This window comes from Nerophis ophidion, linkage group LG04 (genome assembly GCF_033978795.1).
Source record: "Nerophis ophidion isolate RoL-2023_Sa linkage group LG04, RoL_Noph_v1.0, whole genome shotgun sequence".
In the NCBI taxonomy this organism is placed as follows: domain Eukaryota; kingdom Metazoa; phylum Chordata; class Actinopteri; order Syngnathiformes; family Syngnathidae; genus Nerophis; species Nerophis ophidion.
In genome coordinates this window covers 11281000-11294342 of record NC_084614.1, presented here as the reverse complement: position 1 = coordinate 11294342, position 13343 = coordinate 11281000, and the positions used below count along the sequence as shown (strand labels likewise).

The window sequence follows — 13343 nt, the reverse complement described above, 5'->3', positions numbered from 1 at the left end:
GCAGAGAAGCCCAAATTCCCTCTCCCTAGCCACTTCGTCCAGCTCTTCCCCGGGGATCCCGAAGCCTTCCCAGTCCAGCTGGGAAACATAGTCTCCCCACCGTGTCCTAGGTCTTCCCCGTGGTCTCCTACAGGTTGGACCTGCCCTAAACGCCTCCACAGGGAGGGATTCTGACCTTTTTGTGAACAGTAAATATTTTGTATCAGTTCTCATTGAGTTGTAGCATAATACCATTTGTAAATATTTCTAAAGCAAATGTGATCATGAAGAAGAAAATATATGAACAATTCAAGAAAAAAAGATTTGTAAAACATTTTTAATATTCACTATGTATTATGAATGAGGGGTCTGTATCCCACTGGGAAAGGCTTGCTGACAAAATGCACAGCATGGTCATTAAATATACTGTTTGTTACGTCTCGCCTCGATTACTGTAATGTATGTGGTCCTCTCAAAGGTTCTCATAGTCATCATTGTCACCGACGTTCCACTGGGTGTGAGTTTTTCTTGCCCTTATGTGGGCCTACCGAGGATGTCGTAGTGGTTTGTGCAGCCTTTTGAGACACTAGTGATTTCGGGCAATATAAGTAAACATTGATTGAATGATTGAAATACGTTTTCTGAAAAAAATCTTGCTATTTTGTGCATTTAGGATCCATGGCTCCCATTTGTAGCTTCTACATAAAATGTAATAATCCATGCAGGATTGAAATAATATTGTTTTTGTAGCAGAGATCAATTAAAAACTATGTACACAATATTATAATTATAATAAATATAATATCATTACAGAATGTACTGGTATTGTTATGAATAACATAATAGTGATAATATTATATCATTGTTATATAAATAGTTTAATTATTCTCATATAGTAACTCAGATTATTTAGTCTATTTCACAATATAATATTAGTAATAAGTGAATTAATATTACAATATTATGATTGGCAACAATAAAGTCTAGTGTGTGAATGTTGTCTATCTGTGTTGGCCCTGCGATGAGGTGGCGACTTGTCCAGGGTGTACGCCACCTTCCGCCCGATGGTAGCTGGGATAGGCTCCAGCCAGCGCTTCCGCAACCCCAAAAGGAAATAAGCGGTAGAGAATGGATGGATGGATATATGCATTAACATTATTATACTATATGAATAAAAATATATAATACCAATCTTATAATGTGCTGTTTTTTTTTCATTAATATTATTGTTATAATACAATAGTTTTTTTCAATTAAGTAGGTATTTACAATGTGCAGGTGTACCTAATGGAGTGTCCGTCCACTAAGTATCTGCCATTGTGCAAGAAACTGTACATTCAAGAAAGGGTAAACAATTGAACTCGACCCACAACCAAGAAACGTTGTAGTGAGAGTTGTAAATGTGGCTCCAATATACATCAATCCTATAAAACACGCATTGAAAGTGTGCAGGTGACTATAGCGACGCTGCATGAAGCCCAACTGCGCTTACACATTTTGCGTCACTGACATGCGCCGGCAGGAGACTGTTGTGCAGCCTTTAAAACACTTGTGGGGGGTTTTTTGTCATCGTCTCAAGTGGAAGCGTGTGCGGCTCGATGAAGCACAGCAACACAATGTCTGGTTATTTTTACAGTGTTTTCCTCAAAGGGTTGGATTGTCATTACCGACAGTGAGAGACTGATTGGATAGTAACTGGAACTTGGAGGCGGCTGCTGACGAAGGTTAGCATGTTAGCATGTTAGCAAGCAGAAGATACTAGCTTTAGCTGGAACAAATAATACCGTTTATGTTCCTAAGCTTTGACCGAAACAACGTTTGGAGCCAAGAGTTTGACTAAAGTTAGTGACACCAAAATATTGTTTCGCTGAGGTCCGGGATGTGATATTTTGGCTGCAGCTGGTAAGTTTGTTTACATCATGACTCTATTAGAAGGCATTTTGTAATGTTGCTAATGTCATAACTTCATATAGCCTGCCAGTACCGAATTTGATAGTCTGTATTACATTTATTGTTTTGACCTAATTCAGCATTTCTTAACAATATTATTTATAGAATAAAAACATTAAACTCGCTTCTGATGGTAAATAAACACATGTTAAATAAAATGCTGTATCTGTGGTATTGCTCCTAATGCATTTATATACACAACACGTAATTTATTTATTTATATTTGCTCATGTTTATTGCTAGCTAATGCCAAAATAGTCTTTCAGTGTGCTCAAAAATAGCAAACTTGCTATTGGCTATCAAATTGACACTAAATGGTTTATACTTGTGCTGAAAATTTTAATTTTCCTTAAGGAATAAATAAAGTACTATCTATCTATCTATCTATCTATCTATCTATCTCAGAGGTCACCAACGCGGTGCCCGCGGGCACCAGGTCGCCCGTAAGGACCAAATGAGTAGCCCGCTGGCCTGTTCTAAAAATAGCTCAAATAGCAGCACTTACCAGTGAGCTGCCTCTATTTTTTAAATTGTATTTATTTACTAGCAAGCTGGTTTCGCTTTGCTCGACATTTTTAATTCTAAGAGACAAAACTCAAACAGAATTTGAAAATCCAAGAAAATATTGTTAAGACTTGGGTCTTCACTTGTTTAAATAAACTCATTTATTTTTTTACTTCGCTTCTTATAACTTTCAGAAAGACAATTATAGAGAAAAAATACAACCTTAAAAATGATTTTAGGATTTTAAACACATATACCTTTTAAATTCCTTCCTCTTATTTCCAAACAATTTAAGTCTATGTTCAAGTATTTTTTTTTTATTGTAAAAAATAATAAATAAATTGTAATTAAATTTTTCATTTTAGCTTGTTTTTTCGACGAATAATATTTGTGAAATATTTTTTTCGAACTTATTATGATTAAAGTTCAAAAAAAATTTCTGGAAAATATAGAAAATCTGTAGAATCAAATCTAAATCTTATATCAAAGTCTTTTGAATTTATTTTAAAAATTTTGTTCTGGAAAATCTAGAAGAAAAAATTATTCGTCTTTGTTAGAAATATAGCTTGGTCCAATTTGTTATATATTATAACAAAGTGCAGATTGGATTTTAACCTATTTAAAACATGTCATCAAAATTCTAAAATTAATCTTAATCAGGAAAAATTACTAACGCCATCCATCCATCATCTTCCGCTTATCCGAGGTCGGGTCGCGGGGGCAACAGCCTAAGCAGGGAAACCCAGACTTCCCTCTCCCCAGCCACTTCGTCTAGCTCTTCCCGGGGGATCCCGAGGCGTTCCCAGGCCAGCCGGGAGACATAGTCTTCCCAACGTGTCCTGGGTCTTCCCCATGGCCTCCTACCGGTTGGACGTGCCCTAAACACCTCCCTAGGGAGGCGTTCGTGGCATCCTGACTAGATGCCCGAACCACCTCATCTGGCTCCTCTCTATGTGGAGGAGCAGTGGCTTTACTTTGAGTTCCTCCCGGATGACAGAGCTTCTCACCCTATCTCTAAGGGAGAACCCCGTCACACGGCGGAGGAAACTCATTTCGGCCGCTTGTACCCGTGATCTTATCCTTTCGGTCATGACCATCGGTGAGGATGGGAACGTAGATCGACAGGTAAATTGAGAGCTTTGCCTTCCGGCTCAGCTCCTTCTTCACCACAACGGATCGGTACAACGTCCGCATTACTGAAGACGCCGCACCGATCCGCCTGTCGATCTCACGATCCACTCTTCCCTCACTCGTGAACAAGACTCCTAGGTACTTGAACTCCTCCACTTGGGGCAGGGTCTCCTCCCCAACCCGGAGATGGCATTCCACCCTTTTCCGGGCGAGAACCATGGACTCGGACTTGGAGGTGCTGATTCTCATTCCGGTCGTTTCACACTCGGCTCCGAACCGAAATTACTAATGATGTTCCATAAATTCTTTTTTAAATTTTTTCCAAAATATTCGAATTAGGTAATTTTCTCTTCATTTTTTTTCAGTTGAATTTTAAAGAGTCGAAATTGAAGATAAACTGTTTCACAATGTTAATTTCATGTTTTTCCTGTTTTCTCCTCTTTTAAACTGTTCAATTAAGTGTTTTTTTTCATCATTTATTCTCTATAAAAAACCTTCCGTAAAAGGAAAAGAAATGTACGACGGAATGACAGACAGAAATACACATTTTTTTATACCTATATAGATTAATTTATTAAAGGTAAATTGAGCAAATTGGCTATTTCTGGCAATTTATTTAAGTGTGTATCAAACTGGTAGCCCTTCACATTAATCAGTACCCAAGAAGTAGCCCTTGGTTTCAAAAAGGTTGGTGACCCCTGATTTATCTACTTGTACAGCGCTTTTCTACCTTGAAGGTGCTCAAAGCGCTTTGACACTATTTCCACATTCACCCATTCACACACACATTCACACTGATGGCGGTAGCTGCTATGCATTGCCCTAAACCAGTGGTTCTCAACCTTTTTTCAGTGATGTACCCCCTGTGAACATTTTTTTAATTCAAGTACCCCCTAATCAGAGCAAAGCATTTTTGGTTGAAAAAAAAAAGATAAAGAAGTAAAATACAGCCCTATGTCATCAGTTTCTGATTTATTAAATTGTATAACAGTGCAAACTATTGCTCATTTGTAGTGGTCTTTCTTGAACTATTTGGAAAAAAACGATATAAAAGTAACTACAAACTTGTTGAAAAATAAACAAGTGATTCAATTTTAAATAAAAAAATATACACATAGAAGTAATCATCAACTTAAAGTGTCCTCTTTGGAAATTGTAATAGAGATCCATCTGGATTCATGAACTTAATTCTAAACATTTTTTCACCCAAAAAATAAATCATTAACATCAATATTTATGGAACATGGCCACAAAAAATCTAGCTGTCAACACTAAATATTGCACTGGGGCGGTTTAGCTCGGTTGGTAGAGCGGCCGTGCCAGCAACTTGAGGGTTGCAGGTTCGATTCCCGCTTCCGCCATCCTAGTCAATGCCGTTGTGTCCTTGGGCAAGACACTTTACCCACCTGCTCCCAGTGCCACCCACACTGGTTTAAATGTAACTTAGATATTGGGTTTCACTATGTAAAGCGCTTTGAGTCACTAGAGAAAAGCGCTATATAAATATAATTCACAATTCACATTGTTGCATTTCTTTTCACAGTTTATGAACTTACATTCATATTTTGTTGAAGTATTAGTCAATAAATATATTTCTAAAGAATTTTTGAATTGTTGCTATTTTTAGAATATTAACAATAAATCTCACGTACACCTTGTCATACCTTCAAGTACCCCCAGGGGTACGCGTACCCCCATTTGAGAACCACTGCCCTAAACCATGGCCCATCAGTAGCAAGATCAAGGACTCAACAGACTTGACTTGGTTGGTAGAAGCTGGGGCTCGAACCAGGAACCCTCAGGTTGCTGTCACGGCCACTCTCCCAACTGCACCGCGCCGTCCCACGCAGTTATGTACCTTGCCAAGTGACCACGGAATAATGGTTAGCACGCAAGCCGGGCTCAAATTGACTAACAACTCGTCAGTGAGGGGCAAGATACTTGGAAAATTAAGTAAGGCTGGCTACTAGTTACTCACGATTAAATGTAGAGAAGCTACAGCTGAAGATATCCCCACAGAATTGTAGCAAGATACACTACAAGCCACAGCCTACCATGATGTCATCAAGTAATCTTTATAATTTGATATATATGTTTTTAAAAGATTAAAAAATGTACACATACATTTAAAACAAATCTGTTACTATGAATTAGTAGTAAAATATATATATTTATTTAATCTTTTTTCATATCTTCAATTGTTGCTGCCTAAAATGTACTTTGTAGAGAATTTTTTTCAAGTGTTTACAGACTTTTAATTACTTAGTTTTTTATTAAAAACAACTAGCAAAAAATCTAGCATATTCTTCTGGAATTATTATAAAATGTACTCATTTAGAGACTGTACTCCTGTCCCTCTAAAAATAGAGCACACTTGCTTGGCGCTGTGCTCCAGTTGGACATTCTCTTCTCAAAAGCGCGCCACTGTCGTCTTAATATTTGCACATTTTGTATATGGCTGTCTTTGGCTATATCTGTAATATATATACAAATTAAGTTGGCTGAGAAAGGTCATAACAAACGCAAACGCCACAAGACAACAACAAAAATTTCAGCTCCAGCATGTTTGCAAAAGCCACAACAGATACAAACGATACAACACAATAATTTAAAGTCGCAACACAACTTTAAGTCACAAAAGAGGCGACCGACAAAACGAAGTGGCAGCTGAACTACTTACGGCGAAGGACAGACTTCCAGAACACAACAACTGGCAGCCAAGAAAAAGACACTTCAATAGAAACAAATAAGGACAAGGGATGGATGAAGGAGGTAATTGAAATTAGGAAGCGAGGGGACCTAAATGCTGCCGCACACCTGGGACGCTGTCCTTTATTGGTAACGCCAGGGCAAAGAACAGATACCGTAAAGGCCGGTCAGGTAACTTTATTTAGCCGGTAAATGTACTGTAAAAATGTTGGTTACTCTACTTTGATTTGTAATTGCTTTAATGTTGAACATGTGAGCAGAAAATGTTTCCTCTTTTTAATTCAACCTGAAGTGTTGGTTGCACTTATTCAAATAAGTTGTGAATGCATTGGTCCTTAATTGTTGTGTACGCGCTTGTTTGTTTTCATAATTCATTCATATCTTATTCCATCCATCCATCCATCCGTTATCTACCGCTTGTCCCTTTTGGGGTGGCAGGGGGTGCTTGAGCCTATCTCAGCTGCATTTGGGCGGAAGGCGGTGTACACCCTGGACAAGTCGCCACGTCATCACAGGGAGAACACAGATAAACAGACATATTTTATTCCCTTATAAAAAAAATAACAGGAATAATAGGAAACTTTACCTGCACTGTCACACTGGTTAATCTTTTTTGGTAAAAGGTTACTGAATCGATTTTAACGCACTAAATCATTTCAGAATCAGATCAAAACGTTTTGGGGAAAAAAAAGGGAATTGTGAATCGTATCGCAACCACAATTATCAAATCAAATTGTTGTTCAAACAAACCGGTAAAGCCCTTGTAATTACTTAATTTAAACATATAAAAGTAGCACGTGACCAGTGGAATAGTTGTTCGCACACACTGTATGCTTTCAGACCTTGGTTTGACTTTGATGACTGGCTGGAAAAATGGCTCCAGTTTACCCGTGACTCTAATGGAGACAGGCGGTAGCAGTCATATCTAACAGTAAATACTTATTGTTTGAATTTTTCATTCCTTTCAATGCAGGACTTCTGATGGAAGGATGAAGAAGTGACTCCAGTGAACCAGACTGCTGTCTGTGGACCTTCAGCAAAACAGTCGTCGATAAAAGTCATGCTTTTGTGAACGAGCCATGGCTTCTCGTGACGTTGCCAAGCCCCCAAATAACACCTTGGAGACCATTTCAGAATCTCTTTCCAGATGTGGCCCCCCTGACATTAAACAGGAGCATCAGCCTGATGCATCAAATGCGATCGTCAAATCTCAGAAATCAGGGAAATTTAGGACTGCCTTGACATTCTTTGGCGTTCGCAAAAGTATGTGTATTTTACCAAGCTTTTTCGGAGGGAGGAGTAAAAACCAGAGTAGGTGGTCTTCTAAAAAGGGAATCTACAAAAGCAAAACACATGATGGGCTTAGTCAAATAAGTCATGATGACAACATGAGAGGTGGATCCACTTCCACCATGGATTTTGAGTACCACAACCAGAGTGACTGTGCTGAAAAGCTTCTTAGTAATGAATGTAATGAAATGTCCCCCCCCAGTGAACATAAACCACAGTCCATCACTAGACAGAAACGAGGGCTGAAAAGCTTTTTCAGTAGTTTTAAGCATCAAAAAAACCATAAAAATGGTGGTTCAGATAAAACTGAAATGATTGCCATGTCCTCTCCTTACTGCCAAAAAGATGTGCCTGTTGTCCAGGACAACCCCCACCAGTTTCTTACAGAGTGCCTGGAATCTGAACCAGCTGTGCCTGATTTTGCTACCTGTGATATTTCACTGGCACCTGAATGCACTGATGCTAATGAGGTGTCTTTAGAGCAAAGTCCAGAACAAGAAATCCCGAAAACTGAGCTTGATGATGAGTTATGTGTTGATCATACAGATAAAATAAATGTGATGGCTGTGGTTACCAGTGAATACAAGGAGATCAGTAGAGGACACAGCGAGCCTTGCCTGTTACTTGAGATGACATCCAATCCAACGCTGAAGTCTGAAACACCTGCTAGCTCGTCTGATCAACTGAACCTAATTTACGGTGAGGTGGCCTCATTAAAAAGCTTTGATTCGCTGACTGGGTGTGGAGACATCATTGCGGATCAAGAAGATGACAGCATTACAGAAAGTACCATTTCTGGAGAAAGGAGTAGAAACGGAGGAGGAAAGAGGGCCTCATGTTTTCTCACTTACCAGGGTGGTGGAGAGGAAATGGCCTCGCCTGAAGATTTAGATGAGCAGTCTATTCAAGATTTCTGGGATAACACATCAGAGGAACCTTGCTGTTCTTGCAACCAGGACCACACCAATTTGGCTGCCACCCCCACCTGTTTACACCACATGGACTTGGTGAACAGTGACAATGCACAGCAAGCCAGCACCATGTACACTTCAAATGATGTGTTGACACCTCAAAGTGAGCATCAAGAATCCGTTCCTAATAGCGACGAGGGTTACTATGATTCAACTACCCCAGGTCCGGATGATGGACAGGACAGAACAGACCGGCTGAGGACAGACAGATTACCTAGAGACAGTTACAGTGGTGATGCCCTCTATGAACTGTTTGCAACAGATGAGAGTCTTATTAGTCCGCATAATGATAGCAAACACAGACTGCCAAGTTCCAGACCAAGTGAGCCAATGGATGGGACTGATTCTGCCTTCTCCGACATTAATAAAATAAAAATAACAGACCTTTATAAAGTGCAGGACTTTATCGAGTTGCAGAGCACATGTAAGACCTTAGCTAGGCAAGAATTAGACTGGAAAAACTGTAATTTAAATTCAAAACCACAGACAGGGCTTAGCAAGAATTATGAGGCAGATGCATTTGATGAAAAGGGAAGTGCGCTTGCTTCCTCAAAAACTATCAATGTTGATGAGAAGAGGAGCAGCAACTTATCATCCACTAGTACATCCGACCCTGCATTTGGAACATTCTGTGAACCCATAGAACAACATCTTGGGGAAAACCAGCCTGTTGCATTGCCATTCCGAAATGTTAATTCCCAACGTCTGGATTGCAGCAGTCTGGATGATGACCAAACTGTGTGTTTCTCCCAAGCGCTTGAAGACTACGAGAAAAATTCTCAGATTCTGAGTAACTTGCACAACACAAACGTGGACGTCTTAAAGAGGAACACTGCCCTCACCCTAAATATGGAGGCCTTACCCACTATAGTCACGTTTGATATTGTGGACATGCATAATGAGGGGGAGTATGATGAGCAGATTCACATGGAACTGGAAGAAGACATCTCATCATCTTATCAGAAATTCGAAGACAGCTACCTCCAAAAAGATGCATTTGCTGAATGTGACTATCAAATGTTAGACTTGTACGATCAGAGTCTGATCAATAACAGGTGGGCCATCTCTAGTCTCCCACGGCACATGGGCCTTACAAGACATAGCCAGACCCTGTCCAATCCTTTGTCTCTAGACAGGAGGAGTAGGTCTTTGGACACGGAAAGTCTTCACTTGAATATAGCTGATGCATACAGAGAGGGTAGAGCGGCCACCCTTTCCTGTCCTCAGGCTGAAAGAAACTCAGAGAGATCCAAAAAGAATGTCCTCATGTCGGCAACAGAGGTTCGAGACGGTGGTAGTGCTATGGCCTTACCTTGGCATACTCGCTCAGAAATGGCTTTAAGCCACCATCTGAGAGACGATAGCCTGCCTGAAGCAGGTCAGAAAAATACAATATTTTCCGATTCATTACTCGATAGTAAGCGCCACCTATGCTCGGATTTGGCATTGTCTCGCAATGTAAGTTCACAGGACGCCGAGCTTTGCAGTAGGCCGTGCCACCTTCCTTTACAACCAGATTCTTGTTTACCTCACAACACCTTTGTAACGTCACGTGATGCAGACGAGGACGCGTTTTGCAAAGCTGCTGCTGATTTGCAGTCGTACATCCAGTGTGGTAAAAGCAGAGAGGCAGTTAATAGGGAGAGAGTTACTCATACCGCAAGTCCTCTGAGGACTGGTGGTCCTACGGATAACCCGCCAAGGGATGTGGGGAGCCCTGCAGCTGGCAACAAACACCCCAAAATTATGTTACAGTTGAAAGGCTCTCAATAATACAGTGGTGTGTCATTGATTCTTAAGTTTTTAGTGATACTTTTGGCAGACTTAAACAAGCTTTTTGAAATATTGTTGTCTGCACAAGTAGTTAAATTGGAAATAAGTTTAAAATACTGCTAATCTGGATCATTGGGAGGAGCAAACAGTGTTTAGAGATTGTTTTCCATGCAGAAATTACTATCATCCAAAGTTGCCTCTTTAAGTATTTTACTCGACCTTATATTTGTGTCTTCTTTACTGCACATATTCGCCCCAATTATTGCTTCCGCTTAGCCGTTTTTCTTGGTTCACTTCATTTGAAGCCAACACTGGCATTGCAGTTCAAACTATGTACAAGCTAGTTGTTGGTTTGCAGTATAAAACAAGTCTCTTGCTAGCTTTTATTTGTCGTATTGAAAATGTTCAAAAAGATTCATAGTTTTTGCACATATCATTACTGTTGATAATAGGGTAGGATCAGGTCTGCATAGCACATGAGTGGAATTCAGCTTGAGAACCCATTTAATGCAAGCTAGAAAACAATTCCTCGCATTCATCTTGTGAATTTAATGTGTGTTTTTTTTTTAAATATTGTCATGAGGAAATGTTTCTTTTAATATTTATATCCTCTACATTTTGTGCTCTGTAATGATCAATATTCCCTTCCAGTTTATCTTAAACATTTTTGGGAAAAAAATCTGTTATATCAATGTAGAACACTGCCTTAAAATAAAGACTCGATGTATTTGCATTTTTATGTTCTTTGTCCATTTATAACCTCCTGAGAACCAGCGTTTTCAACAGTAGAAATGCATAACGACAATTCCAAAATGTGTATCTCTGACAAAAGAATCAGATCACAGACAAATGTCCATGGCAGGGGGTAACTGGTTCTAAGGAAAACATCATCTCTTTTTTAGTGCATACTGACATTTTGACTTCAGTTTGCTATTTTTCTCAATTTACTAAGAATAGAATATGCTCTGTGATGCTTATCTCAAAAACTGTAGCAGCACACTTGCAAAAATCCCAGTCAGGTTGAGCGGATTAAAAAAAAAACCTTGCAAGGATTTTTCAGAGTTGCATATCAGTGTCTGCAGGGGGAGGAGCAAGACGGCGTCGATTACGCAAGTTACGCGAGAGTATATCCCAGCCTTACCAGTGGTCAACTCCCCAAAATAACTTTTGGTGTCTTTGCATGTTATTATTCATTCATTGAGAATAAGCAGTAGTCAGGGTTCTCCATTAATGTAATCGATTGTGGAGCATCACCACAGCAAAATTAAAGCCGCCCACCATAAAAAAAAAAATATATATATATATATATATATATTTTTTTTTTTAAACAAATTAAGGTAATATAATGTATTGTAACCTCCAGTAGAAGTCACACAAAGCAGTGTTAATTTTGACAGCAATTTTCTAACTTAGTTTTAATTATAGTCTTTTGACGAAAATGTATTTCACCCCTTTGGTCTAGTTTTAGTCAACTAAATTATATCACATTATTTAGTCAGCTAGAATTACTGTAAATGATACATTTTAAAAGATAAAGCCTCCTGAAAGTTTATTTGAGAGCATGTTTATTTAGACTATCTGCAAATTATTTAATACAGACGTGTCCAAAGTGCAGCATTTGTGGATTTGTGGCCCTCGGCTAATTTGTTTAAAGCCCATGGCAAATTTTAAGAATACTGTTACAAAAAAACACACAAAAAGTTGACTAAAGAAAAACAAGTAAATGTCACAAAAAAAGTTGCAATGTGGACGAAGAACATTAAGCTGCCATGCAGGCTGTTTTTTACTTTAAAATGGTAATTGCTCAAAAAATAATAACTTATAATCGAGGGGGTTGATCTAAAGATCTAAGCGTTGAAAGTAAAACATAATATACATTGATGTATGACGTATTTTTCACACGTTCATGAATGATGGCATTTTGGATCCTCAAGATCTTTAAGTATTGATTGTTTTAAACTGAATTAAAAGCATTGGTGTTTTTAAATATTTACATCAGGGTTCCCCAAACTACAGCCCACAGGAAGTCTCAAGTAAAATAAATAATAATTGTTTTTTATTTTATTGTTATTATTTTTTTAAATATGTTCTTTTCTAATCCATCCTAGCTGCTCAGGCAAATCATATAGCTTCCATTTTGTTGTTCTGGTCGGTGGCTATCGTTGCTGGCGACGATGCCCCGCCATATGACTATGAAGTCTTATCCTGGAACCACACGTCCTGCCACAATGTGGACATGTCAGGCCTGGATCAGGGGGCTGGGATGGTTCTGGAACTGCAGGGTGGTGTCTTCGCCTGCTCAACGTGCTTGAGGGGTGTGCCGCTGATGGTAAAGACGGGGGGTGTAGGAGATAGGGACCTCTCCTGAATGAGAACCTCTGATTTCTGGGTTCCGACACTCCGCCAGATACATGACCCTGTCATGGCACAGCGAACGACACAGCGATCGATTGGCTGCAGCTGTCTCAAGTTTGTGGGGTTTGATGTTGCAACTCTTCAATATCCCTTTCAGTTGGTCTTTGTACCGCAGCTTTTGTCCTCCGGGCTTTCTGCTGGCTGAAAGGAGCTGACCATAAAGCATCTGACAAGGCAATCGGTGTCCTGGCATCCGGATGGTGTGACCAACCCACTGGAGTTGTCGCTGTGCCAGGGGAGCCTCTATGCTTATGGACTCAGTGCGCTGTAAGATATCTGTATGAGGAACTCTGTCCGGCCATGTGATGCCAAGAATGCATTGGAGACATCTGATGTTAAATGCATCAAGGCAGCGGATGTGTCTGCGGTATATTGTCCAGGTTTCTGACCCATACAGCAGAGTTGAAACACACACCGCCCTGTTGACTGACACTTTCATTGAGGTTCGAAGGTGGTGGTTTTCAAACCCGCAGTCTTCCAAAGGCAGAGGAGGCTGAGTTGATACGAACCTGGATGTCATCATCGATCTGGCATGTTGGGGTCAGAGTACTGCCGAGGTAGCAAAACTGCTCAACGTGCTTGAGGGGTGTGCCGCTGATGGTAAAGACGGGGGGTGTAGGA

General features: G+C 39.8%; 1 protein-coding gene across 2 annotated transcripts; it reads left to right on the top strand.

Moving 5' to 3' along the window:
- Positions 1–1488: 1488 nt before the first annotated feature.
- On the top strand, positions 1489–11029 carry LOC133550907 (APC membrane recruitment protein 1-like). Of its 2 annotated transcripts, none has more exons than XM_061897042.1 (2): positions 1489–1703; positions 7247–11029. In XM_061897042.1, the coding sequence occupies exon 2, from the start codon at positions 7353–7355 to the stop codon at positions 10305–10307; it is 2955 nt and encodes a 984-aa protein (XP_061753026.1). In that variant the 5' UTR covers positions 1489–1703; positions 7247–7352; the 3' UTR covers positions 10308–11029. The 2 variants fall into 2 exon arrangements, with proteins under 2 accessions (XP_061753026.1, XP_061753025.1); XM_061897041.1 differs by having other exon boundaries at positions 1489–1881.
- The last annotated feature ends 2314 nt before the right edge of the window (positions 11030–13343 follow it).